General features: G+C 41.9%; 2 protein-coding genes across 8 annotated transcripts in view; one reads left to right on the top strand and one right to left on the bottom strand.

The window, feature by feature from the left end:
- The first annotated feature begins 1,094 nt into the window (after positions 1-1,094).
- On the top strand, positions 1,095-15,473 carry LOC125466993 (uncharacterized protein CXorf65 homolog). 3 transcript variants are annotated; one of them, XM_048562270.2, is made up of 6 exons: positions 1,095-1,302; positions 5,462-5,548; positions 8,997-9,113; positions 10,510-10,584; positions 11,412-11,519; positions 15,198-15,473. In XM_048562270.2, exons 1-6 carry the CDS (start codon positions 1,278-1,280, stop codon positions 15,263-15,265), a joined length of 480 nt encoding a protein of 159 aa, XP_048418227.2. In that variant the 5' UTR covers positions 1,095-1,277; the 3' UTR covers positions 15,266-15,473. The 3 variants fall into 3 exon arrangements, with proteins under 3 accessions (XP_048418227.2, XP_048418228.2, XP_048418229.2); XM_048562271.2 differs by lacking the exon at positions 5,462-5,548; XM_048562272.2 differs by lacking the exon at positions 8,997-9,113.
- The window catches only part of LOC125466991 (potassium-transporting ATPase alpha chain 2-like), a 75,521-nt gene continuing 63,400 nt past the window's right edge, over positions 15,203-27,323 (bottom strand). For all 5 annotated transcript variants that reach the window (XM_048562265.2, XM_048562261.2, XM_048562264.2 and 2 more), the window contains 9 exons: positions 26,002-26,152; positions 24,918-25,086; positions 23,774-23,928; positions 22,908-23,031; positions 21,274-21,419; positions 19,231-19,364; positions 18,461-18,562; positions 17,310-17,401; positions 15,203-15,919 (listed from right to left, as the gene is read on the bottom strand). In XM_048562265.2, coding sequence (XP_048418222.2) covers positions 15,891-15,919; positions 17,310-17,401; positions 18,461-18,562; positions 19,231-19,364; positions 21,274-21,419; positions 22,908-23,031; positions 23,774-23,928; positions 24,918-25,086; positions 26,002-26,152 — 1,102 coding nt within the window. In that variant the 3' untranslated portion in view covers positions 15,203-15,890. The remainder of the gene's footprint in view (positions 15,920-17,309; positions 17,402-18,460; positions 18,563-19,230; positions 19,365-21,273; positions 21,420-22,907; positions 23,032-23,773; positions 23,929-24,917; positions 25,087-26,001; positions 26,153-27,323) is intronic.

The raw sequence follows: 27,323 nt of genomic DNA, 5'->3' as shown, positions 1-27,323 counted from the left end.
TGTAAAAGTTGTAGTAGTAGAGAAGTAAACTGTTCATGTTCTAATATGCTGCTAAGTATTAGATCAAGTACACTGGAATCTGGAGGAAGAACAGTCAAGTGTATGATGAAGGGTATGAGCTCAGCAAAGCATATCACAAGGGCTACAATATTGTTACCTGGGCCTTAGTGTTGATGGCATCTGGCAATCACAATCAAGATTGAAGCTGGAGAGTTCACAACAGGGCAGCTGGGGTGATTTAGGTGAGTTCTAACCTTAAACCCTTTGCATGCTACCTTGCTGTTAGTTTCCTTCAAGCAGTCAGCTGGCTACTGTGGGTATAAGCTGAGGATGGTGTAACACTAGCCATTGGATCGCTTACTTGAAATTGCTAATAGTCTAATAAATGCTTCTGATTCGGGTAAATTGCCTTGTTCAGTGCTTTATCAACATAGCGGCCAATATGGCCCACAGCAGAATTGTGTGCTCGTGTCCTGTTTTGGATAAAACATGCCATCAAAATATCAAAGTCCCATGCACCATGGAGCCAAACCCACTGCATTCATTTTTCTCTATATTCAGACGTACAAATCTGAGTGCCTCCTCCCCAACCTAGGGTGGATTAACTGTGAAACTTCAGGAGAGTTCTGTCGGCTCTATTACACTCAATTGGAAAGGTGAACTGCCCCTTTATTTAAAAGATAGTGCATCCAAAATGTAGTATTCCCTTTAGTGTGCCATTTAAGCATCAGTTGACATTGCATATTCAAGTCTTGGAATGGATCTTGGAGAACCCTGATTCAGTAATGCTACTAGTGAGCCTAAGCTGGAAAAAGTAGAAGGTCAGCGAATGGATAATAAATCATGTTTATTTAATAAATAATGAAGTTAAGTTGAGTTCTACCCAAGCCAAGAAACAGAACAGCATGTTCCTGAAGCTCATAAGATATTGTAAATGACCTTTTAACAAAACATGGTAAAAGCACAGCGAATTAAGTTGGCAGCCACTCAACAATAATACTTTCTTACTCTCCATTACTTCTGAAAATTATCCAATAAATATTTGAGCCACTGCTTGTTAATAATTAACTATGTACTACATTTGTCTTATTCATTGAGCACAAGTTGCCTCAGCTGATCATTGATAATGTACTTGCTTCAGGATGGCAGTCCACTACAACATGCCCAGTCTTGCATTGCAGTAGTTAGATGAATGTTCCAGTTATCATCTGAAGGACTTTTAAATATCGAAGCTTTGGCATCGTGTTAGCATTTTACTGCTGCAATTGAAACTCGTCATGTTTGTTATGGTGTTATATGGAGGTAAGTGTGAGAATACTTTTAACAGTTCAACTAATTGACCAACTGCCTGAATCTTTTGTTACTACTGCAGAATCCTGTGTTACAAACCCATTTGTATGTGATAAGAGTTAATAGTCAGATTTCAGTTTAACTCAATGACGCTCTGGGCTGAAGCTTCAAATAATTAAAATTATAATCTCTCAATCGACTACAATGGATGTCTTATCCAGGAGCAGAAGTTAAAAGACTTGCTGTAACAGAAATAGTTGTAATCATTATTAGTCATTCCTCGACACAAGGATAACGTTTATTTTGGGCCATGAGTTTCAGCAATGCAGCTGAATATGATTGAACAGATCAGTTCTCAAATTGAAGATCTTGGCACTGATCTGATAATTGCTCTGCTACAGTGATATGGGTGACACAGTGGCTCAATGGTTTTCACCGCTGCCTCTTAGCACCTGGGACCAGGATTCGATTCCCCTCGGGCGACTGTGCGGAGTTTGCACATTCTCCCTGTGTCTATGTGGGCTTCCTCCGGGTGCTCCAGTTTCCTCCCACAATCCAAAGATGTGCAGGCTAGGTGGGTTGGCCATGCTAAATTATGCATAGTGCCCAGGGATGTGTAGGCTTAAGTGGTTTAGCCAGAGGGTTGGATCTGGTTGTGTTGCTCTTTGGAAGACCGGTGTAGACTCAATGGACTGAATGTCCTCTTCCAAACTGAAGGGATTCTTTGATTATATGGTCCCAGAGTGCAGGATTGACTTTCTGGATGCAGATAGAAACCTGTGCATGACTCTGTTTCATGTGTCCACACTATGGCATTGGGTAACTGATCAGGCTTTGGTGAGGAGTCAAACCACAATAACTCTGCTGTTGCAATGTTATTCCATCTTCGCAGCCAGTGGTGCACAGCATCTTTTCACCAATTTTGGTGTCCAGGACATTTTGGACTGCACTTTGTTTGGCAGCTCACCCTGTCCTTACTCATCCTCCCCATTAACAACTTCTCCTTCACTTCCTCCAGACAAAGGGGTGGTCATGGGTACCTGCATGGGCCCAAGCTATTCCTGCCTCTTTGTGGGATGCATGGAACAATCCGTATTCCTAGCTACACTGGCCCTAAACCCTACCTCTTCCTCCGTTTCATCGATGACTGTATCGACACCACTTCATGTTCCCACAAGGAACTCGAACAGTTCATCCACTTCACTAACACCTTCCACCCTGACCTTAAGTTCACCTGGACCATCTCTGATACCTCTCTCTCCTTTCTGGACTCTCTGTTTCCATCTCTGTCAACAACCTGGAAACCAATATCCATTTCAAGCCCACCGACTCCCACAGCTACCTCGAATACACCTCCTCCCACCCACATTGCTGCAAAAAGACTAATCCCTCTTCCCAATTCCTTTGCCTCTGCCATATCTGCTCCCGAGATGAAGCATTCCACTTCCGGACATCCCAGATGTCCTCGTTTTTCAAGGGCCACAACTTCCCCTCGACAGTCTCGCGCAACTCATCCCTCACACCCCCTCCCTGCAATAACAACAAAAACAGAATCCCCCTCGTCCTCACGTACCACCCCACCAACCTCCGGATCCACCGCATCATCCTTGGACGCTTCCACCATCTGCAATCCGACCCTACCACCAAAAACATTTTTCCCTTCCCACCCTTATCTGCTTTCTGGAGGGTCCACTCTCTCCATGACTCCCTTGTCCGCTCCATACTCCCCACCAACCCCACCACTCCTGGCACTTTTCCCTGCAACCGCAGGAAGAGCTACACCTGCCCCCTCACCCCCATCCCAGGCCCAAAGAAGACCTTGCACATCAAACAGATGTTCACCTGCACATCTGGTAATGTGGTATACAGTGTCCTCTGTGCTCATAGTGGCCTCCTCGGGGGAAACCAAGCGGAGGCTTAGGGGCCGCTTTGCGGAACACATATGCCCAGTTCGCAGCAAACAACAACACCTCCCAGTTGCGAACCATTTCAGCTCCCCCTCCCATTCCTTGGATGACATGTCCATCCTGGGCATCCCGATTGCTACACTGATGCTACCCAAAGGCTGCAGGAACAGCATGTCATATTTCGCTTGGGAACCCTGCAGCCTAAGGGTATCAATGTGGACTTCATAAACTTTAAAATTTCCCCTCCCCGAACCTCATCTCAAAACCAGCCTAGCTCGACCCGCCTCCCTAACCATTCCTCCTATGCCATCTCCTACCCACTAACCTCATCCCCCCTGGACTGACCTATCCCCTCCCTAACTCCTCTCCTACATTCACCTTTACTGGCTCCAATTCCACTTCTTTGACCTGTCTGTCTCCTCTCACCCTATCTTCTTCTTTATCCATCTTCCATCCGCCTCACCCCCCTCCTTATTTATTTCAGAATCCCCTTCTCCTGCCCCATTTCTGAAGAAGGTTCTCAACCCAAAACGTCAGCCTTCCTGTTCCAGTGATGCTGCTTGGCCTGCTGTGTTCATCCAGCTCTGCGCCTTGTTATCTCTGTCCTTACTGTTATGGAGTGGGTCCAAATGAAGCAAGGCAAACCAGACAGTATTACTCCAGGGATAATGGGAACTGCAGATGCTGGAGAATCCAAGATAACAAAGTGTGAAGCTGGAAGAACACAACAGGCCAAGCAGCATCTCAGGAGCACAAAAGCTGACGTTTTGGGCCTAGACCCTTCATCAGGGAGGGATTATCAGGATACACAATTCTGTTCACCAAGTAGTAATCCACTTAAACAGACAACTGTAATATAACCTCTGGCACATGCATCCATGTTGCAGTGTTTTGCAGATAATGCTTTTGAAGAATATTGACGTGCACTGTTTGATTTTGCATGTATTTTCAAAATATCTGGTGTTATTTTTCATTCTTATTTCAAGGAATGTGAGTGTCACAGAAAAGCCATCATTCATTGTTCACCCCCAAATGCCCTTGAACTGACTTCACAGCTCAGCTGAGTCAGTCACATCACTGAGTGTGAAGTTACATGTAGATCAGACTAGCAGTTAAAAGTTCTTAAAAGCCATTAGTGAACTGGATGGGACTTTTTTGTGACAATTGATGATTTCATAAAGTACAATGTATAGATGTTTTTTTTGTTGTTGTTGTAAGCAGATATATGACTGATTAAAAACAGGAAATTAACCTTTTTGTGTCCCCACATAATTCAACTGTAATTGTATGGTGCCACGATGGAGAAATACTTTCTTTAAAGCTTCTTGCATTCTGAAGCACTTTGGTAAATGTGGCCAACGTGAAGGACAATTTTTCACCCGGTGGATGAGCACAAATCTTCCTCACACAGATGCAAAAGAGGTTAAAAAGGTGTAAGGAAAGGTTTTGCGCCTATTTTTCTTACACTCCTTTTCACCTCGAGACTTACTAGGTAACATATGAAATGGGTGTAATGCATACTCATACAAAGTAGAATACAGTAAATAGAAAGAAATTATTTCCTCCAATCATGGAATCCAAAGCAAGAGGTGACAATCTTGAAATTGGAGCTAGGTTATTCAGGAGCAATCACGGTCAACAAGTAATTTTTCACTTAAAGGAAGGGGAAGTAGAAATCTAGATCTGCTTCACCTGTTAACTCCCCAATTGCTGAGGCTAGATCATTCAGAAGTATATTCATTTTTGTTTAGGAGCAAAGTGAAGGGATGAGGAACCATGGTAAGTAAATATAACTCAGATATAGATTTACTATCATCAGATTCATGGGGCTGAATGGCCTCCTCCTGTTCCTAAAATCTGCAATGGCTAATTTTCCATACAAAAGACTTAGTGGATATCAGTATAAATAGGAGATAAGGTTTTACATTTGACTTTAATGCTTATTAAGAAAAAGAGTTTTCGTCTCTAAGTGTCAACTGTTGGGTCTTGTGCCTGTGCATGTGTAGATATCCATGACTGAGTATCTTATCATGAGGAATGAGTGGCCAGCAGTATTCTAGATCAATAAAATAGACACCAGCCAATCAGGGTTGGGTGGAAAATAAGTTAGGGGAGAAGTAAACTAATCAACATTCCATCTGATTATTAAGTATTTAATTGGTTAAACCCTCCTATTTGTATTCATTGATTTTCCAAGGCAGATGCAAGGGATAAAAATTATTTTAAGGCTTTTAATAATAATTCGATGTATATGTTGATTGCAGATAATGAACATGCCCTTTTTAATACGTTATGTAAAATTCCGGTTTTGCTGGACTGCATTAAACAGAAATGTCACTATGAGGCTGAAGGTAACCGCAACTTCAAATTTTCCACTTTTCATGCTGTCATTGTCACCAAAGAAAAATATTCCCTAGTAACCGATAGTAAGTGGCTCGATTTGTAGTGAATGTGCTGACCAGATACTTCCATTAAGCCCTGTCCTCTGACTGTCTGTGTGACCCTCCAATATTAATGCATACTGATTGCATGACACACTTACATCAAATTTATTATGTCCTTTTTCACACCATCTATAATAGGTGGCAGAACTTCAGAACATTTAAAGGGGCAAGATGGTGGCTCAATGGTTAACACTGCTGCCTCAGCACCTGAGACCTGGGTTCAATTCTACCCTCAAGCTGGTCTGTGTGGAGTTTGCAAGTTTGCCACATCATGCATGGGTTTCCTCCAGCTGCTTTGGGTTCCTCCCACAATCCAAAGATATGCAGGTTAAGTGGATTGGCCATGTTAAATTGCCCATAATGTGTCCAGAGATGTGTAAATTAGATTAGCCATGGGAAATGCAGAGTTGCAGAGATGGGATGGGTCTGAGTAGGATGCTGTTTGGAGGGTTGGTGTGAACTCAGTGGAATCCCTGCTTCCATACTACAGGGATTCTGGGATTCTATGATTTAAAAGTGGTCTGGGTCAAAGGATTTTTGAAGGCTTCTGCTTATGAGTTTGGACAGTGAACACTCCATCTCATGAAGTTAAAGAGAGGAAGAGTAGTTTTCCATGGGAGAAGAAATGAGGTTGAGAAAGAAAGTGTGTCATGATCATTTTGTCTGTTGTCTGGAGCTGAAAGTCTTTTTGAGCGAACAAGAGATTAAAATGTGAATATGATGGTAGGAACATTCAGTGCAGTATATAATGTGATTAGTCCATAAGGATTCCCACAGGTATCTAATATACCTTTGGTAAGAGAACCACAAACACCTTGGGAAAATGAGACTTCTTGCATGCCAAAGAGCATAAGTAGCATCCAATAGGCGGGGATGAACAATCCCACAACCAATGGATCAGATCTAAGCTTTGCAGTCCAAGCACATTCTGTGGTGAATGTTGGTGGACAACTAAACAATCTACAGGAGGTTGAGGCTCCATAGCTATCTCTTTCCTCAAAAATGAGGGAATCCAGTTTGTTTGCAAAAGGTAAGGTTGAAGTACTTGCATCCATATTCAGTCAGAAGTGCCAAATGGACAATCCATCTGGCTGTCTTCTGAGATTCACACCTTCACCAATTCACTCCAGTTGATATCAGGAAATGGCTGAAGACATTGCATATGGCAAAGGCTATGGTCCCTGGGACCCTTATTTTTTGTAATATACATAATTGATATAGATGAAAATGTTGGGCGGAATGCTAAGAACATTTGCAGATGACACTAAGATTGGTAGAGTGGTTAACAGCAAAGGAGATGGTTCTAGGTTACCGGAAGATGCGGATGGGCAGACAAGTGGCAGATGATATTTAACCCTGATAAGTGTGAGGTGGTGCACTTTGGAGGAAGTAACAAAATTTAATGAATGGCAGGACACTGGGTAGCTTAGAGGAACACAGGGATTTTGAGGTAATTATTCACAGATCCCTGAAGTTAGCAGAGCAAGTGAATAGGATAGATAAGGTATATAGGGCACTTGCTTTCATCAGTTGTAGCATTAAGTATAAGATGAAGGGGGAACCTCTGAATCCCATCCTATGAGATTACTACTGACCATAAACTGAACTGAACCAACCTGATAAGTACTGTGGCTACATAGCAGTAAAAGATTAGAAATCCTGCATTGAGTAATGCACCTCCTATTTCTCTAAAGCTATCCATCACCTGCAAGGCACCAGTCATGAGTGTGATGTGTTACTCTCCACTTGCCTGAATGAATGCAACTCCAACAATAGTCTCAGGATGTACCAAGTGCTGCTCTTGACACAAACCGCAGCTCCCCCCTTCCCCACATGCTTCATTGAAACAGATTCAATGGTAATGGTAGATTGGGGGTATGTAAAGCCATGGGATTGTAGAATGTGGTTGAATACAGTTCTACTGCTGCTGATGGTCCACACCTCTCATGGATTTCCAATCTTGAGGTGCTAGATTCATTCAAAGGCTGCCGATTTAGAACAAGTTGTGTAAAAATGCATCTGATGAAGAGCATCCCTAGTATGAAGACAACACTTCACCATCTCCACAGGACTATATCAATAGGTCTACTGACTACACTGTCATGGATGGTCTCAGCCACACCAAGCAGAACAATGAGGATGAGGACAAGTAGAAATACCCCTCTGCCGTTTCCCCACCATCTTCCACTGACCGTTTAGCGGCTATGCCCAATAGGACTCAAGAGCTCAGTCAGTCCTGGTGCTAGTAAGCCACCCTTTGTAATGGACATTAACTTCCTCCAACCAGAGCACATTCTTGATCCATGTGCTTCCTCCAAATGCTATATAACGCTGTGGAGGATCTGATTCATCAGTATATCACGGTTGTAACCAGCACGGGTTTTGCTTGCCTATGTTTGGCCTGGTGCCATGAAACTTCATAGTGTTCTGAATCAATGTTGATTATTCCCAAGGCAGCTTCCTTCTAACTGCACTGCCACCTCTTCTGTGGTTTAGGACATTCCGTAGCATAAAGGTAAAGTTGCTGTAGTCTTACCAGGCATTTGAAGGAGGCTGGTGATGCTGTACTCTGAGATTCACCATGGTTCAGGTAAGGGGAGAGGTTGAGTCCTTCATGGTCACCCAAACCATGCTATTATTCAGGTATGTGCAGGCTAGATGGATTACCCATTGGAAATATAGGGTTACAGGGATACGGTAGGGAATTGGTTGCAGGTGGGATACTCTTCAGGGGGTTGGTGTGGACTGCATGGGCCAAATGACCTGTTTTCACACTGTAGGAATTCTATGATTATGGTGGTGTCCAGGACATTGTAACATACAATTTCCTGAGTATGACTATGTCAGGTTGTCTCTTGTCTATGTGGGGTAACAGGTCCCCAAATGTATGTAAGGAGGACTTGCAGGGTCAACAGAATTTCACTTGTATTCTCATTCCGAGTGCACAGGTCAACATCAGGTGGCCCATTTGGTTTCATTCTTTACACTTTGCAATAGCTGAATACAACTGAGGGGATTGCTAGGCCATTTCAGAGGGTAGTGTAGAATCAAGCACATTACTGGTATATTTGGAATCATGTGTAGACCAGGCCAGGTAAGGATGGCAGATTTCCATCCCTCAGGGACATTAATGAATTAGTTGGGTATTTACAATAATCGGCAGTGGTCACATGGTTGTCACCAGACTAGATATGTGAACATTTCTGTTATAGAGTACGGATGTATTAAACAATGCAGAAAACTTATTGAGAAATAGTTAATTCCAGTACGTATGAAAGGAGTATAAGAAATTGAAAAGAGAAGCTCATGTTGGGATTTTATAGCTTTTTTTGTACTGATTGGATCTGCACTTCAGCCGAAGTTGACCTAGCAGACGAGACCGGACAAGTGAAGAACTTATCACAAAACCAACATTGCTACGCCTCTGACATCCTCACTGAACGAGAAATTTACATTCTTCTTGGAGTCAACAGTAAGTAAATTCCACTAAAGAAATAAACTCAGTAATTATACAGGTCAGTTCAAAAGGAGAATATTTCAAAGCTGTAATAGGGGTAAAGTGAATACCTAGAATGAAGTTTGTTCATTCAGATCTGAAAATTTAACAGTGCTTTTTGAGGTACTCACATTTTAATGAGTGCTGTAAAAGATTTTATGTAGTTTTTTTAAGACATGAAACAGCAGTAAAAATTGGGTATTGGAGAAACAATAACATAGTTTATAAGTAACATTAGTTCGAACAATGAGAAAACAAATAGTAGAATTTTAGTTAGTATCAAATCCTGGAAGGGAAATTCAAGGATTCTATTATTCTGTAACCCTGATAACTAGTACAAAGTGACACAAGGGAATGTCAAGAAAATAGGCCATTCAGCCTGCTCCACCATTCAATTAGTATGATCATCTCTGATTATCTAAGTGCCATGTTCCTGCTTTCTCCCCTATCCTCTGATCCCATTAGTGCTAAGGACTATATCTAACTCCTTCTGAAAACTCTCAATATTTTGGCCTCAACTACATTCAGTGACAGAATTCCACAGGCTACCCAAACTCTGGATGATGAAGAGATTTTTTTTCTCCTATCGTTCCTTACTGGCCTAGCCCATACCCTTAGACTGTGACTGAGGTACTGGACTCCCTGATCAGTGGAACATCCTTCCTGCATTTACCCTATTGAGCCATGTTAGAATTTTATAGGTTGTTATGAGATCCCTCCATCTTTATTCTAAGGTCCAGTGAATTTAGTGCTAACTAATCCAGTTTCTCTTCTTAGAGCAGTCCTGCCATCCCAAGGATCAGTCTGGTAAACCTACACTGCACTCCCTCCATAGCTACAACATCCTTCCTCAGATAAAGAAGACAAAATAACACTCCATATTCCAAGTGTACTCCTTCCCTAAGAACCTGTGCAAATGCAGCAAGACATCCCTGCTCGTGTGTTCAAATCCTCTCGCAATGTAGGCCAATACTATTTGTCACCATCGCTGCCTCCTGCACCTACGTGCTTACTTTGTGACAGGTGTACAGGACAGAAAGGTTGCATTGCACCTCCCTGTTTTTGCAACCAAAGTGGATAACCAAGCATTGTCTACATTATACTTATTTTACCATGCATTTTCCCACTCAACCAACTTTGTCGCTATCACTCTGAAGCATCTCTGCATACTCCTCACAGCTCACCCTCCTGCCCAGAATCTCTGTAATCTATGAGCAAGACCATTCTACCCTCTGAAATGAAGGAGTAAAGCAATGAGGTACCAAAACAATAATAATTACTGAAGGCAGAATGGATTAAGAATCACAATAACTGCTCAGTACCTTGGAAAAAAGTGTTTCTCACTCTGAATGTGCATCTTTGTATCTTCTAGAACCAAACAAGGCCTCAACACCTGTCTACGTACCATTACTGAACAATGATAATATTGTCAATTCCAAATTCCTAGGTATGTCAAAATATTTGTACTCATTCCTCACATTAGAATGATAATTAGTGAAACAATCATATTGTAGAATTTTGTCTTTCAACTGGTGTTTACAAAATACCATTTAAGTTGCAAGTAAAGGAGCCTGCCAGTTAGAAACCTCTTCAAAGGCAGTGGGGATGTTCTGTAGGTAGCCTAATGTTGCAAATGGGATCAGGCTGTTTCTTCATACTGTGATCCTCAGTTTACCAAGATAGGGTATCAGCCTCTCTAGATTTTTCAGAGGCTTCTGAACAACAAAGGAAGCAAAAATGTTTTGGGGGCCAGTGACTTGGATTTAAGGGGAAAGGGGGTCAGTGTTACTGTGGAAGTTATAAGGGAGGGAGTTGGAGGGTGACGAGGGATTTCCTCTCTAGCGCCTCCCAGTGGTGGATACCTGGCAGCAAATCATTTGCTGCCAACGTCTTTCAGAAACAAGTAGGTAAAACAGGAAAGATGTCAGAATTAAAGTCAATGCAAAACCAACAAAACAACTTCAAAAAGATTCAATGTTAACAATACAAAATCAGTTTCGAAGATAAACAAAAGTTATTTCAGTATCAGATTAGGAGACCATTCAGCCCATCACACCAGCATGTTGTTAAATGAGCATTATTACCGAGCGACAAACCGTGTGAAAGTCTGCTCCAAAATCACTGTCTCCAATAAACGGCAGATGTGACAAAGTCTATCTTATTTAAAAATGTCATCCTCAGTTGACATTTGGTAGAATTGTGTTTAACCACAACTGTAATTGGTATCAATCAAAAGATTGATTGCAAATACAAATCTTTTTCTTTGTCTTGAAGCTAAACTTGGAGCCCAACTGGATTCTCTAAGTCAAAACCGAGGAAATGTAAAGAAAATGTGCAAAAAATCTGCATCACCATCTCCCTCACGTTCATCCACCACAGATGGTGAGAAATCTTTCTTGCTGCAAACTAGTCAAAGTATCTGTTGTTTAAAGCAAAGATAATGGGAACTGCAGATGCTGGAGATTCCAAGATAATAAAATGTGAGGCTGGATGAACACAGCAGGCCAAGCAGCATCTCAGGAGCACAAAAGCTGACGTTTCGGGCCTAGACCCTTCATCAGAGAGGGGGATGGGGGGAGGGAACTGGAATAAATAGGGAGAGAGGGGGAGGCGGACCGAAGATGGAGAGTAAAGAAGATAGGTGGAGAGAGTGTAGGTGGGGAGGTAGGGAGGGGATAGGTCAGTCCAGGGAAGTCGGACAGGTCAAGGAGGTGGGATGAGGTTAGTAGGTAGCGGGGGGTGCGGCTTGGGGTGGGAGGAAGGGATGGGTGAGAGGAAGAACCGGTTAGGGAGGCAGAGACAGGTTGGACTGGTTTTGGGATGCAGTGGGTGGGGGGGAAGAGCTGGGCTGGTTGTGTGGTGCAGTGGGGGGAGGGGACGAACTGGGCTGGTTGAGGGATGCAGTAGGGGAAGGGGAGATTTTGAAACTGGTGAAGCCCACATTGATACCATATGGCTGCAGGGTTCCCAGGCGGAATATGAGTTGCTGTTCCTGCAACCTTCGGGTGGCATCATTGTGGCAGTGCAGGAGGCCCATGATGGACATGTCATCAAGAGAATGGGAGGGGGAGTGGAAATGGTTTGCGACTGGGAGGTGCAGTTGTTTTTTGCGAACTGAGCGGAGGTGTTCTGCAAAGCGGTCCCCGAGCCTCCGTTTGGTTTCCCCAATGTAGAGGAAGCCGCACCGGGTACAGTGGATGCAGTATACCACATTGGCAGATGTGCAGGTGAACCTCTGCTTGATGTGGAATGTCATCTTGGGGCCTGGGATGGGGGTGAGGGAGGAGGTGTGGGGACAAGTGTAGCATTTCCTGCGGTTGCAGGGGAAGGTGCCGGGTGTGGTGGGGTTGGAGGGCAGTGTGAAGCGAACAAGGGAGTCACGGAGAGAGTGGTCTCTCCGGAAAGCAGACAGGGGAGGGGATGGAAAAATGTCTTGGGTGGTGGGGTCGGATTGTAAATGGCGGAAGTGTCGGAGGATAATGCGTTGTATCCGGAGGTTGGTAGGGTGGTGTGTGAGAACGAGGGGGATCCTCTTAGGGCGGTTGTGGCGGGGGCGGGGTGTGAGGGATGTGTCGCGGGAAATGCGGGAGACGCGGTCAAGGGCGTTCTCAATCACCGTGGGGGGAAAGTTGCGGTCCTTAAAGAACTTGGACATCTGGGATGTGCGGGAGTGGAATGTCTTGTCGTGGGAGCAGATGCGGCGGAGGCGGAGGAATTGGGAATAGGGGATGGAATTTTTGCAGGAGGGTGGGTGGGAGGAGGTGTATTCTAGGTAGCTGTGGGAGTCGGTGGGCTTGAAATGGACATCAGTTACAAGCTGGTTGCCTGAGATGGAGACTGAGAGGTCCAGGAAGGTGAGGGATGTGCTGGAGATGGCCCAGGTGAACTGAAGGTTGGGCTGGAAGGTGTTGGTGAAGTGGATGAACTGTTCGAGCTCCTCTGGGGAGCAAGAGGCGGCGCCGATACAGTCATCAATGTACCGGAGGAAGAGGTGGGGTTTGGGGCCTGTGTAGGTGCGGAAGAGGGACTGTTCCACGTAACCTACAAAGAGGCAGGCATAGCTGGGGCCCATGCGGGTGCCCATGGCCACCCCCTTAGTCTGTAGGAAGTGGGAGGAGTCAAAAGAGAAGTTGTTGAGTGTGAGGACGAGTTCAGCTAGGCGGATGAGAGTGTCGGTGGAGGGGGACTGGTCGGGCCTGCGGGACAGGAAGAAGCGGAGGGCCTTGAGGCCATCTCCATGCGGAATGCAGGTGTACAGGGACTGGACGTCCATGGTGAATATGAGGTGTTGGGGGCCAGGGAATTGGAAGTCCTGGAGGAGGTGGAGGGCGTGGGTGGTGTCACGGACGTAGGTGGGGAGTTCCTGGACCAAAGGGGAGAAAATGGAGTCCAGATAGGTGGAGATGAGTTCGGTGGGGCAGGAGCAGGCTGAGACGATGGGTCGACCAGGGCAGGCAGGTTTGTGGATTTTGGGAAGGAGATAGAAACGGGCCGTGCGGGGTTGGGGAACAATGAGGTTGGAGGCTGTGGGTGGGAGGTCCCCTGAGGTGATGAGGTCGTGAATGGTGTTGGAGATGATGGTTTGGTGCTCGGGTGTGGGGTCATGATCAAGGGGGCGGTAGGAGGTGGTGTCGGAGAGTTGGCGTCTGGCCTCGGCGATGTAGAGGTCAGTGCGCCATACTACCACTGCGCCACCCTTGTCTGCGGGTTTGATGGTGAGGTTGGGGTTGGAGCGGAGGGCGCGGAGGGCTGCCTGTTCTGCGGGGGAGAGGTTGGAGTGGATGAGAGGGGTGGAGAGGTTGAGGCGGTTGATGTCTCGACGGCAGTTGGAGATGAAGAGGTCGAGGGAGGGTAGGAGGCCTGGGGGTGGTGTCCAGGAGGAGGACTTGTGTTGGAAGCGGGTGAAGGGGTCAGTGGAAGGAGGGTTAGGTTCCCGGTTAAAGAAGTCAGCGTGGAGGCGAAGACGGCGGAAAAACTGCTCTATGTCCGACCGTGACTGGTATTCATTGATGTGTGGTTGTAGGGGGACAAAGGTGAGCCCCTTGCTAAGGACTGACCGTTCGTCCTCAGTCAGTGTTTAAAGCACACAGGCACATCAGTGATGTTCCCCTGCTGACTCTCCTTCTCATCATTCCTTTCCTGAGCCTTTTTCTCCTAGTGAGGTTTTCAATTTTAAAACTGCAGGTCAGGAACTTAACCAAATCTTATTGTATATTTTCTAATGAAAAAGTGCCATTTATAGGAATACATCTGAATTTCTAAATGTGGGAATAACTAATGTTCCTGTTGACTATGCTGTGGTCATGTCTAGATAATCAAGGACTGTACTAAATCTAGATTAATTGATCACATATTTCTAGCTTGCAGAACTTGCTCCAAACAAACAGCCTGCTGATTTTTGCATAGATTGTCACAATGGCCACCTTTATTCAGAAGATAACTGATTGGATGCTAAATATGCACAACATCTTTCAACTCTTGTGTAGGATCCAGGCACAAAGAGTTTTTTTTAAATCACCAATAGTTCATTCTCATTCAGCAAAAATTAGATTGTCTGACTTGGAAAAGTCTACAATTTGAACCCAGGAAATGGTGCATCTGATCATACCTGCTTTCATGAAGTACACGTTAAGATTTCAGTACATCTTAGTACGCTTTGCAGCAAATAATTTCTGAATAGCAAGGTCCCACAAAAAGCAATTAATATCTAGATTGTGATTCAAATTAAATGTCAGTTAGTTCAGCTGAAGAATCCCCCTTGCTCTTCTTTGAATAGAGCCTTGTAATTTTTTTGTGTCTACCTGATTGAGCATGATTTTAGTCTCACAACCTCATTCAAAGATATTTCCTGCAGCATCATGACAATATACTAACCTCTAATGTAGAATTAAAGCTAACATTTGAAGACATAGAAGTTGACAGGAAAATAAAGTAATTGGGCAATTAATTACGGCCAAGTCTATGATTTATATTCAGCCTTATTGTTTTACAGCAGCTTTGTGTTATAAATGCTGATTGGTTCCTGTCAGGTGGTAATACTATTCATATTTTGTTTGTCAGGTAAACAGCGCACTTCACCCAATGGGAAACATAAAAATATCTCAACACCTCAAGGAGGAAAGCACTGAGCCTGAAACACTCATGGCACTTACTGGAGTTGTATATTTATTTTCTGGATCGCAAAATTTATGGAACTGTGGATTTTCCAGTTATTCTGCAAGACTAAGAATGGAAATCAATAAAGCACATCAATTTTTTTTCTCCCATCCTTTTTATAACAAGCAGAACTCATTTACGTGGAACAGGAGTAAAGGTCATTAAAGTTGCATTTTAATAGTTTACAGTGCTTTATTTTCACCTTAAGCTTACACTATACACTAAAAACTTTTATCCTCTATTGATTTAATAAGGTGCTGATACAAAAACAGTGACATTATTTATTTGCGTACACTGCAAGGGGCTGGGATATAATTATATAATTGAAATTTTTAAATACTGGGCCAAAGCCTAAGTTGCTTCTAGAGAACTAGTATAGTCAAGTGACCAGCAACTGAAATCTCTCCAATTTCAAAATTACTGCTCCCCAACTTTAGTTATATAGAAGCAAACCATGAAGAAGCGGAAATTCTAACGCGGTTTTGACACAGAGCAAAGAAATGATTCTTCCCTCCTGCATGTTTGCTGCTGCTGGCCAGCCTTAATCTTCTTCAGTCCAGTAATGAAGGGGTCACACATAGTTTCACAAGATGGCTGTCAATAATACATGTTTTTGTCCCACCAACCTGTAACAAACACATTGTCCTATTAATATTTAAATTGTTCCATATTTCTCTTAAGGCTATCATGATTTTGTTGTTTAGTTACATTTGCTGCTCAGTTAGAAGAATTCTCTATTCGTGGGTACAGCCATGACATGCCCACTCACCATCTTGAATTGTGTATTTCTTGCCAGAATTTGTCATGCCTTTTATTTTGCATCCCTGAGACAGATTTTACTCTGTAATGTTATTTGAATTTGTTTGATACAAGTCTCAAAAGTCCCCATTTCAGAAGTAGCAAACACTATTGTTCTATGATGAATCCCCTACCACAACTCATCAGGCATCCTCCACCTTGAGACTGGTCTATGGGAATCTGTTTTCTCTTGCCTTAAACAACATGTAGTCTTTTTTTGAAACATTGTAGCTACTATACACAAATTATGTTAGCATGACAAACATTGTCGATGAGACACGAGAGTCGTAATATTAGATGTTACTGTAAGGTCCAAATTGTTCTTTTGCCTGTGTCTGTAAGCTATCATCTTAGTAGGCAATGCCTAATGCACTGCTCAGCATTAACCCTTTCAGATTCTTGCACAGTACATTAGGGGATGATCATTGGATTATGTAGTTTAGCAAGGAGATACATTAAATGTGAGCCCATGAAATCACTACCTTAGTGTTACTGTTGTATGATCACACTATTTGCACTGGCTTTTAATGTTTGTTCCAAACAAAACAGTGTTAAGGAAATTGGTCACACCACAAGTTATATTTCCCAACAAGTATCTAACAGTTGCTAGAACCTCTTAAAAACATATTTCTTAGTGTGTGACCCAGATAAAAGTGTGAAGCCTAAGGAATTTTATCTTAACATTGCTAAAACGAGAAATTCAAAGTTTTCATTTTGCACTCTTCAGGATTGAGAGTTAACACGATAAACCAAACTTAGAACGGAATAACAATTTGTACAACATGAGGTAAATGTGTTCATATGTTGAACAATGGTAGGCATGGAGATACAGCTGGAACTGTGAAACTTAGACTGTGATTGGTCAGGACATTGCCATAAGGGAATGTAGAAGAGAGAGTTCTGCCAGTGAACAGGCCTATGCAGAAAATAATTGGCCATTTTAAGAGTTAACTACAATTCTTCCTCATATTTGGTGTTCCAAAAGGAAGAATTAGGAGGTAATTTCATTAGAAAAAAAAATCAACACTGTTCACAGAATCTTCCATTGTGAAGCAATCATTCAAGAAAGAGCTGCAATATGATTTTAAGGCATATGGACTTAGAAGGTGAGCACTCAGGACAGTTCAACCAATTCGCAACATGCACAATTTTTAGCTGAAGATTTTATGTTCATTGCAAAGCTATGAATTGAGAGAAAAGTCATGGGTGAGGACTTACTTCCAGGGTATTTGCGAATGAAGAATTTACGGATTTCATCATATACAAATATTAGAATTGCAAAAGGTACAGCTACAAACCAGTACTGAACCCTGAAAAGAATAGAAGTGTTTAACGTTAGAATTTATACCACATAACTAAACATACTGAACTCTTTAGTACAAAACTGAATAAATACAAACTGTTTACGAGCACAGAACGAAAGGGAGATAGGAACATGCATTCAAATCCCACTATGGAAAAAAGTTAAATTTATATAGTCATAGATCATGGAAACAGACCCTGCAGTCCACCCAGTCATGCTGACCATAATCCCAAACCAAACTAGTACCCCAGGTGCCTGCGCTTGACCCATATTCCTCCAAATTTGTTTACTTAGTTAAATATCTTTTAAATATTGCAACTCTATCTGCTTCCACCTCTGGAAGTTGATTGAATTCAAATTCAGTAAAAGCCTGGAATAAGCAGCTGTTGATTATCATAAAAACTTAATGTCCTTTAGGAGCGGAAATCTGCAATCCTTACCCAGTCTAGCCAGATTCCAGACACACTGCAACTTGGTTGACTCTGAACTGCCTTCTAGGCAATTACAAATTGGTAATAATTATTGGTCCAGTCAGCACTATACCCATCAGATTTTACAAAAAGGCCATCAGGTTTTTAATTGTATTTTTGACATCTATAGAAGGGTTATATATATATATAAAAAATTGTACACTATTTATAATTCACCTGACTCCACTTCTGTACATAAAGTGTCAGGTCTGTATACACAACTCCAGGTCACAGTATGACTGAAAGCAGGGTAATGTTTGAAATTTCATGACATTGTCAACAGTACTAACTTATTTACTTGCTACTTTCAGCCCAATCTTAAAAGAAATCTATCTACTTTGGTTTTGAAATTTCAAACTAGGGTCTGACATAGTTTTGGATTTGGGCTAGCATTTAACAAGGATTTAATCAACTGCATTTTGGAATAGGAACAATGTTTTAATCATTTTTAAGGTTCTTTATTGTTTTCTAACTAGTCATATTCCTGCCCCATGAATGTAAACTTTCTTTTACAATAAAAGATATTCTTCCTGGGCAGAGCAACATACATTTACAAATGTGATTGAGAATATAAACACTGGCACAGAATCTCTCACCTGAGAAAGGTGAAGTGAAGGTTGTTTTGCATCCCAGGAACATAACAAAGCACAACTGCAATGCCAACCTGGGAGAGAAGACCTATCCAGAGTACTTTATTTCTAGAAAATAAGGGAAAAAAAAGACTGGTTCAGAAACTTTTCAATAAAAAAGAATAATCCTATTACCCATTGATCTCACAACCTCCCTGTTTAGATTCCAAATTCCATTCTCAGCACCGCATCCCTAGTTCATTCATAGTATACATCTTGTGGCATTTGTACCATTCCACAGCTTTCCTGAATACCCCTCCACAATCAAACTACTCTCAAATTGATTTAAATGGAGCAGGAAAAGTATTGTCCTATAAACAGTTTGGCAATTAATTCTGTATAGGTACAAGGTTAAGTTTCAGATAAACACTGAAAAGTTATTAAAATGTGAGGCTGGATGAACACAGCAGGCCAAGCAGCATCTCAGGAGCACAAAAGCTGACGTTTCGGGCCTAGACCCTTCATCAGAGAGCTCTGATGAAGGGTCTAGGCCCGAAACGTCAGCTTTTGTGCTCCTGAGATGCTGCTTGGCCTGCTGTGTTCATCCAGCCTCACATTTTATTATCTTGGAATTCTCCAGCATCTGCAGTTCCCATTATCACTGAAAAGTTATGTTAATTTTTCAACCTTCCTAAAAGTTACAAATGAGAAACATGGCTGTACATTAAGATATAATATTTCAGAAATGTAATCATGTAAACAATGCAAGTATTGCAGAAAATCAAGTGACCCCCTACCTGAATATACCCTGCTGGAAAATAGAGTTCCGTCTGGTTTTACGAATGATTAAGTCAGCAAGCTGTTCAATGACAATTCCAACAAAGAAAGCTGTGTAGCAGGTCCATTCCATGTGCAGCCTCTGTTGGTAGGTCTTTGAGCAAAGAAAATTGAATGTTTTACAGATGTGCCTTAGGCAGAAACTTAACTCAAAGGAGGTAGTTTCCCAATGCTCAATCCCCCCCTCATCTTGGTTTGGCCATCCATTGGCTTGCAAATGGAGGACAGGCCCTGCAGGATGCATTGGCCAAGACAAAATTGAAGGAAGGTATTGAGATTCAAAAGGCACACAGCTCTCTCCAGCAAACTGTATTCAAGGGAGAGTGGGGCAACTGTCCTGGAAACTGGGGATGTTGTCTGGAAGTGGGCAATGATGATTTTTTTGTCTGGGATCTTGAACAATTCTAGAAGGATGATCTGTCTGAATGTAAAGGGATCTAAGCTTAAAACAATGCCAATCCCCTACAAATGGTCCCAGTGTGTTCTGAGGAAACATGTCTCTCAACTCAACTCAGATGCCTCCTCATTCATGCTTTACAGAAAGCAGCTACCACCAGCCCCAAGGGGCCCTTTCTAACTTTAGAAGACGAGGACAGAGCCCCAGAGAGGGCAGAATCATATATGCTGCATGTAGCACCAGCACAATGTATATGCCTGTTTCAGCTGTAAAAGATCAACGCACTAGTGTGAGCACATTGACTGCTGGTCTTCAACTGCAGAGGCTGAGATAGAGCATACCTCAGGCAGTCAGAGGGCTGCTGGACATGAGCCTGATTTTGACTCATAGGCTGATGATGAGACTCTTGGATCATCCGACAGGTAACAGTCTGTAGAAATACAACGTGAGGCATATGGCAGAAATGCCAGATGGTTGGCATATTTTGAAAAAGATAGTGGAAGACTCCTTCCAAGCTGTGGTCACTGTGATTATCTGGTCTACAGATGCACAGTGTCTTCCAATGAGACAGTAGGGGCCATTATGAAGGGTTAATCTCATGTTCTGACCTGCAATTCATCACCATGTCTCATGGCACTGGGGCCCACTGCCAAGGTAAGATTGGAATGAGGAGCCTGGAGTTAAATCTGGGTCCTGCTTTTTTTCAGGAAAGCAGGGAAAAACAAATGGATCACCTGGAAGCAGGTGATGCCTTCAGGAGGCACCTCTCTGGGCATCTGAGATACAGGCAGCCACCGAACCTCTATGGTATGGAAAGCTTTTGGGTTTGTTTATAGATTTCAGCCCATTGGATTTCACACACACACACATGGACCAGCAACTGTCCCATGCTCAAAACATAACATTCAGGAAGCCAATGCAGCTGACCAAGAACTTAGGCAAGTGCGAACTTGTTATAGGAGAGGATATGTGTGGCAGAGTTTGAGCTGACCAGAAATGTACGATGCACAATGCATAGGTAATCAGCCAGCAGAATATAGAAAATAGTTATTTCTCAAAAGGGACAAAGGTATTGAAGATGATGTCACAGCACATGGGTTGAGCAAGGCTGTGGAATTGAAAATAGCAAGTCTTCACAAAGACATAGGTCAAGAATTCAGCTAGGGTTAAAAATGATGCCTGTGCTGCATACAGACTGGTCCAGCACAAGACGGGGGCCAGAAAATTGGTTACATTTATGTCAGAGACCAAAGGCAATGAATTTGATTTTTGTCAGTGTTTCAGTGGTGAAAATTTCAACTCATTTCATCTGGATTTTGAAGAGTTTGGTCACCACATAAGCTATCAAGAGGTTATGACCAAGTTAGACATGCACCAGATGCCAATCACACAATTGGCATTGAGTTAATATAAATGACTAAGTATATATATATATATATATATATATATATATAAAATGTTTCATTTCGAATCAGCAACTGCAATTCAACAAGCAATTTATTTGTGGCAAAATGATTTGAGATGTCCCAAGGACGTAACAACATATTGTATAATTAAAGGTCTGAAGCTACTAGCTTTATTATGCCTCATTGGAAATAATTCATACCCATTCTTGTCCATAGCTATCTTCAACATCATTATTAGTGCAGTCTTCCCATGCTAAACGTATGCCAAGAATTCTTGAGGGAAGCCAGCCTTGGTCTGCCAAGACAGTAAAATAACAAAGAAACCCTCCAATGGATTGCGTCACTCCTGTGTATGCAGGCAAAATCAGTAATTCAGGCTGGTTCACACAGTAAACTATAAAGTCACTAAAATCACACACAAAAACAGATAAGGATGGCAAAAGTATTTATTCAAAATGGATTTAAAACTTTGTTTCCTTTCATTTTTGTTTTAAATATATACTTTCTGGCTTTTGTTAGATCCAGAGGCAGGATCAAGGATCAAAAATGCTGTCTTCTTCAAAAACCCTATTTCATCACTGTTTACTGTCTCAGAAGCTGATCCATTTGACAGGTGAAGTTTCACAAACTTATAGATATGCTTTGCAATGGAAAGATGCACTCTATCATACTTCTGCACTTAAATTCCTGTCATACTCGGTGATGGCACTGTGTGCTCATGTTAAGATTCACAGTCATGTGTTCAAAGGCAACAAGTAAAATATTTACCAATAATCTATATTCTTTTCGTGACCAGTTTGTTTGTTGATTATGAAGGTTTCATGAAACCTTCAAAGATTTACTTTTATGGCTGTGTAACTTTTCAAAATAATAGGAATAAGCCAGTCAGTTAGATCATGGAATAGCAACTCCACTATGATTTTATCCAACACTCCTGGAGGACCCTTCCCTAATAAGTCTGTCAATCTCAAACTTTAGAATTCCAATTAACTCATTATCCAGAGCTTTTTGGAAGGACAGAATGCCAGAGTTCCAATATCCTACATGTGAAAACATGCTCAAGGACTTAACTCTTGAACAATCCAGTTCTAATAGTGTCCCCTTGTTCTGGAATTCCTAAGTAGAGAAAAACTATCAAAGCTGTTAATGATTTTAAAGACCTGAATATAATCTTCACTTAATCGTCTAAACTCACAAGGATGCAAGCTAAATTTGTGTGAACTCTCTTACGTTTAGAGGGAATGCATTCTCTCATCAGGTCTCATCCCTTGAATTTCTAATTCAATTTTCTCCCCGATGGAGTATGCACCTGATGTAGGTCAGTACACAGCACTTGTTCCCAGGTCACATACAGCACCCAAAACTCCTGACACCATTTCAGCAACCTTCTACTGGCTATTTCTGCTCACGATCTTCCTGTGAGACTACTCAGGATCCAGTTGATAGCTCTGAAGGTCAAATTTACCAAACTCCACACTGGGGCACAGAACTCCAGTGTTGCGTGTCACCACTCGGAGGTTTTCCATGTCTGAAAGCAGACTTTGGGAGAGGGGTTTACAAACGAAAATTAAAAAGTCCATGCAGTCAGTTTCCTGCATAAATAAAATCATTCAAAAAATGGGATGTTTAAATATCTTTTAAGATTTGCTCAAAATAAGTAGTCTGAAAAATCAAACTTAAAGGAAATGTTCTAAACATCATTGAAACCTCATCTGTTGCCTTATCATATAACTCGGACTGACCACCCCAGCAGTGAAAAGAGCATTAAAATTCTAGCAGTGTATGACAAATAGACGGTTATAAGGAAGTACAAGCATGACGGCTCCCAACTCACCAATTTGCAGATAGGAATATGCTGCAAGCTGCAAGTTTACCAGTCGATCTTTGCTGGGGTTTCGGGGTTGGACATTCATAATATCTCTCTCAGCTTTCTCATATGCCAATGAAATAGACGGGATCTGTTGATGAAACAACAAGTTGACGTGAAGCCTTACCAACAATTGTGAATCAAACATCTCGGCATTTAGATAATACAGGATTCAGATAATTAAATAAAATAAATCAAAGGTTTTTGTATGTTGCTAAGGGAAATCTTGTGGCACAGTAAAATGTCACTATCTCTAAGCCAGTAGTCAGAAGTCACACAACACCAGGTTATAGTCCAACAGGTTTATTTGCATTCACAAACTCCAGATCTCCAGCCCTTGCCCTACCTGTTGTGGAGATCATAACATTGTGCATCAGACCAGCCTTTAGACAGAAAACTGAAGGTGATGCTGTTGCTGGGATGAAAAGGAAAGTGGTCTGCCTGAGTCAAAATTTTACACTGCCATCATTACTATTTTAAAACAATGTTTCATTTACCCCTTTACAGGGCTGCAGGCACATGTTTGTATTGATTTTTTTTCCCAATTTTCACAGTCTAGACTAAATGATAGCATCCACAATTTTACAATAACTTAAGTGTCTTGCTAGACTGAGATGTATGTTAAAAGTAATGAATTAATAATGTGAGCTAGAATAATGCAAAGCATGGAAGAGAAAATGTAGTTTGAAATTTAACTTAAATTGCCCATTATCTTTCAATTGATTAAGAATAAAGCAATCATTAATCAGTAAGAATGGTAAAGAAAGAGGGAGGACAGAGAAAAAAAGAAATTGGTATAACTCATTCTCAAGGATGAGTGAGTAACTACTTACAACATCTGTACCCAGGTCAATGAGGAGGATGGTAATAGTCCCAATGGGAAGTGGTATACTGGCAATGACGTACACAATGAATGGACACAGTTCAGCCATGTTCTTGGTCAGGGTGTAGGCAATGGCCTTCTTCAAATTGTCAAAAATCAGACGACCTTTTCAATACATTAAACCGATTTAGTAATGGAAAATTATTTGTAGTCTGATGTACATTGATTCAGTACTGTGACCTTCATGAATTCATCTGCATCATTAAAAACACCAATGCACAATTGATCATTTCCCAGATTCCAAATTTAATTCCCACAAACCTTAATTAGAGTTGAATAATTGGCCTGGAAATTTTTGATGTTTGAAGACCATCATTCCCTAACATGTAGTTCCTGCTCCAAATGCTTGTTCAGCATTCTTACTCTTCCATCTGATTTGAGATAATAATCTCTTTCACCAGATCTTTATAATGTTATAACTGAGCAAAAAAAAAAGTAAAGTGGTTGTATATGCTGTAAACTTTTTAATAAGAATGTGTCCAAAGTGTTTCTTACTCTCTCTCTTCCCTCACCTCCTGGATAGAAATATTCTACACGTGTTGGAAGGAGAGGCAATAAAGAAAGAACATTGCAATCAAATTTGCACATGTGGTGCAAATACCTAGGTGATGGGGTCTTAATAATAGGCCAGATAGCTGACGACAACCTCACCAGCCATTTTGGGAATTCCCCCCTCCCCCAATTACATATAAAGTTAATGTGTTGCTATCAGTGCACCTGTCTCTTTAAGAGTCAACAAATTGCCTCTCGGCACAGTCAACCAAAGACTAGTAGCTCTTTGATTGGATGGCCACCAGGAGCAGTGGTCATTTTTGGGACAGGACCTCACTGACATTCAGCAATGAATGGTGCTTTTGTATTAAATGAGTTGCATCGCACATCACCAGGCCCAGTCATTAATGGTGACTGGGGAGTGCAGTTGGGATATTGACAAAGGGGAAGCCATTACCGTGAACCATGATACCTAATTAGGAGGACTTCCTTCTCCTTGCTGATGAGCCAGCAGAGAGGCCACCAGGTGGGCTCCTAAGCATTGGTTGCTTTTCATCACCTCCGTAACTACATCTTAGCATCATGTGCATTATATCTTGTACCTTCTTCCACGCCAGTGACTATTGAGGCAAAGTTATCATCCAGTAGAATCATGTCTGCTGAATTTTTGGCTGCATCTGACCCCACAATTCCCATAGCTATTCCAATGTCAGCTTTTTTCAAAGCTGGCGAGTCATTAACACCATCTCCAGTAACTGCCACAATGGATCCCTGGTATAGAAAGAGGAAAGAGGATCTAATGAGAGCATCAAGACCTCGAAAGAGCTTCATATTTCCAAATCTTATTCAAATACATGTCAAACTTGTGGTAACAACAGTAGTCACTATGAGCATTTTGAGGACAAATGGCAAAGACAGCAATCAAATGAAATAGGCCATAAAAACCATTATACTAACTCATTAGGTCTTCGTAGATTCTCCACAGTCTGTTCCACTCAATCCACACAGGATAAATAATGTACTACAAAGGTTGTTGCTTAACTCCATCTTAACCAGGGTTCTTAAATGGCTTTTTCGTTCTAAGCTACTTATTGTAGACACATAGCAAGATGTTCAACTGTGGGGTTATTCCCTATGATGTTTAATGATTTCAACATATGTAGTGGCACTTACTTAGCTCTAGAACGTGATACAAAGGTTTAGTTGCTTAACTGTGGATGTCACAAAGTTACTCCAACTCAGCCCTTCCTTGTCTGGACAGCCACAATTTAAATTAGACCAGGGCATCTAAACTGTTATCTATGGATCATGTTCAACCTCTAAAGTCCTCAGGCAATAAATTGTTCATTTTATCTGCGAGAAAGTTGTAGGCCTAGAGAGGTCAAAATGATGCTGCTGCCTCCTTGGTGTTTAAGTCATGAATCAGAATATCATCAAGTTAGTTACCATCCTAAGAAATGACACAAGAGTGGATTTCTACCCTGGTAAAAGTAGATGAACTGATGTCTTAGCTGAGAAAGTGGTACCTGCAACAACACTGCACTTCCTTAGTACTGTACAAGAGCTCAGCCTACATAATGTACTCTGTACACTGTAGTGGGCATAAATCCATGACCTTCCAAATTAGAGGTGTGAACTTTACTACTTGTCCAAGCAAACCTGTTGTATTTACACATGAATAGTTACCTGTCTTTGGCAAGCTTCTACGATATATAATTTCTGCTGTGGTGATGTCCTGGCAAATACAATTTCAGTGTGGTTCCTCAAAATGTCATCCAGGAACTCAGGGTCCATGTCTTGGAAATTTGAACCATTTATGACAGCAGCTTTAGCGTCACTTTAGTATTCAAAATATAAACAACAATTATGTAGCTTTTTTAAACTAATGCAATAATTTGACATTACCTTATGAGATATTCAGTTAGCACAAGTTATGCAGTGGATTTAGTGAGAATAGTTTATTCTACAGGGCAGGAATTCTCAACATACAAAAGATACTGTGAGTAAGTAATCAGTTTTACACGTTTGCCAGGAATACAACAATGCACCAATAGCTCAACATGCTGTATCAGCCATTTAAAAGTTTATATTGGATATCAATTGTGAACTCACCTTGAGTTATTTACTTGCCTGTGGTATTGTCTCTTAGTTCAGGGCATCACCTGGTAATCTAGCTATAATTCTACTGTTCTACATCCCTGACAGGGAGCTGATTTGATAGGGAGTACTGAATAGAGGTACTAAATCTGCACTGCTGCGAATTTGTCTTCAATCTAGTGCAATGCCTGTTGCCACTTATACCAATTTGGGAGTGCAAAACTTTGGGATTTCATTCTCTGTTCCTCATTTGCAAAATTTGAAATCTGTTGCCAAAAGCATTAAATCCCAACATAAGCATGGAGGCTCCAATGGCAATTAGCCCCTTGCTTCCCCAGTGAGAAAGCCCATTAGGTCAAACATCAATCATAGCTGATTGGTCAGCTGTGTGCCAGCCAAAATGCTTCTTGGCTTGACACATGCCTTCTCAATCTAGGCCCATCCTCCTAAAGTTTCCACCAATCAAATGTTGGCAGCCACTCAGAGCTGCAAAGAGCATATAGAGGCCTAGACTGGGCAGCCATCAACAACTGGACAGGTGCAATAGTATTTTTTTGAAGGGTTTGGAGGCAAGGGCAAGTGGGTGGTTTTCAGGAGCCATCCTCTGCCCTTCATTGACCTAGATTGGGTTTAATAGAGGTCCACAAAACCCAGGGCAGACCAGACTGATTTCCGTAGGAGAGAAAGCCATTATCTTGTCTTTACAAAGGCAGTTTGAGACCCTTAAGAGGTTGTTAATTGACCACTTGAGCCCTAATTGATAGAACTGTGATGATGTCACCTATGGGATCGTCACCCAAACTTAGTGGCAAGAAGTGGGGAGGTATCTCTCTGGTGTTAGTTGGCCTGAATGTTTGCCCTTTCTGTCATCTGGCGCATTGCTTTTAGAATCAAAGACATCCCACCTTGTA

The sequence above is a fragment of the Stegostoma tigrinum genome, chromosome 32 (assembly GCF_030684315.1).
Source record: "Stegostoma tigrinum isolate sSteTig4 chromosome 32, sSteTig4.hap1, whole genome shotgun sequence".
NCBI lineage: Eukaryota > Metazoa > Chordata > Chondrichthyes > Orectolobiformes > Stegostomatidae > Stegostoma > Stegostoma tigrinum.
This window is presented reverse-complemented; position numbering and strand designations above follow the sequence as displayed.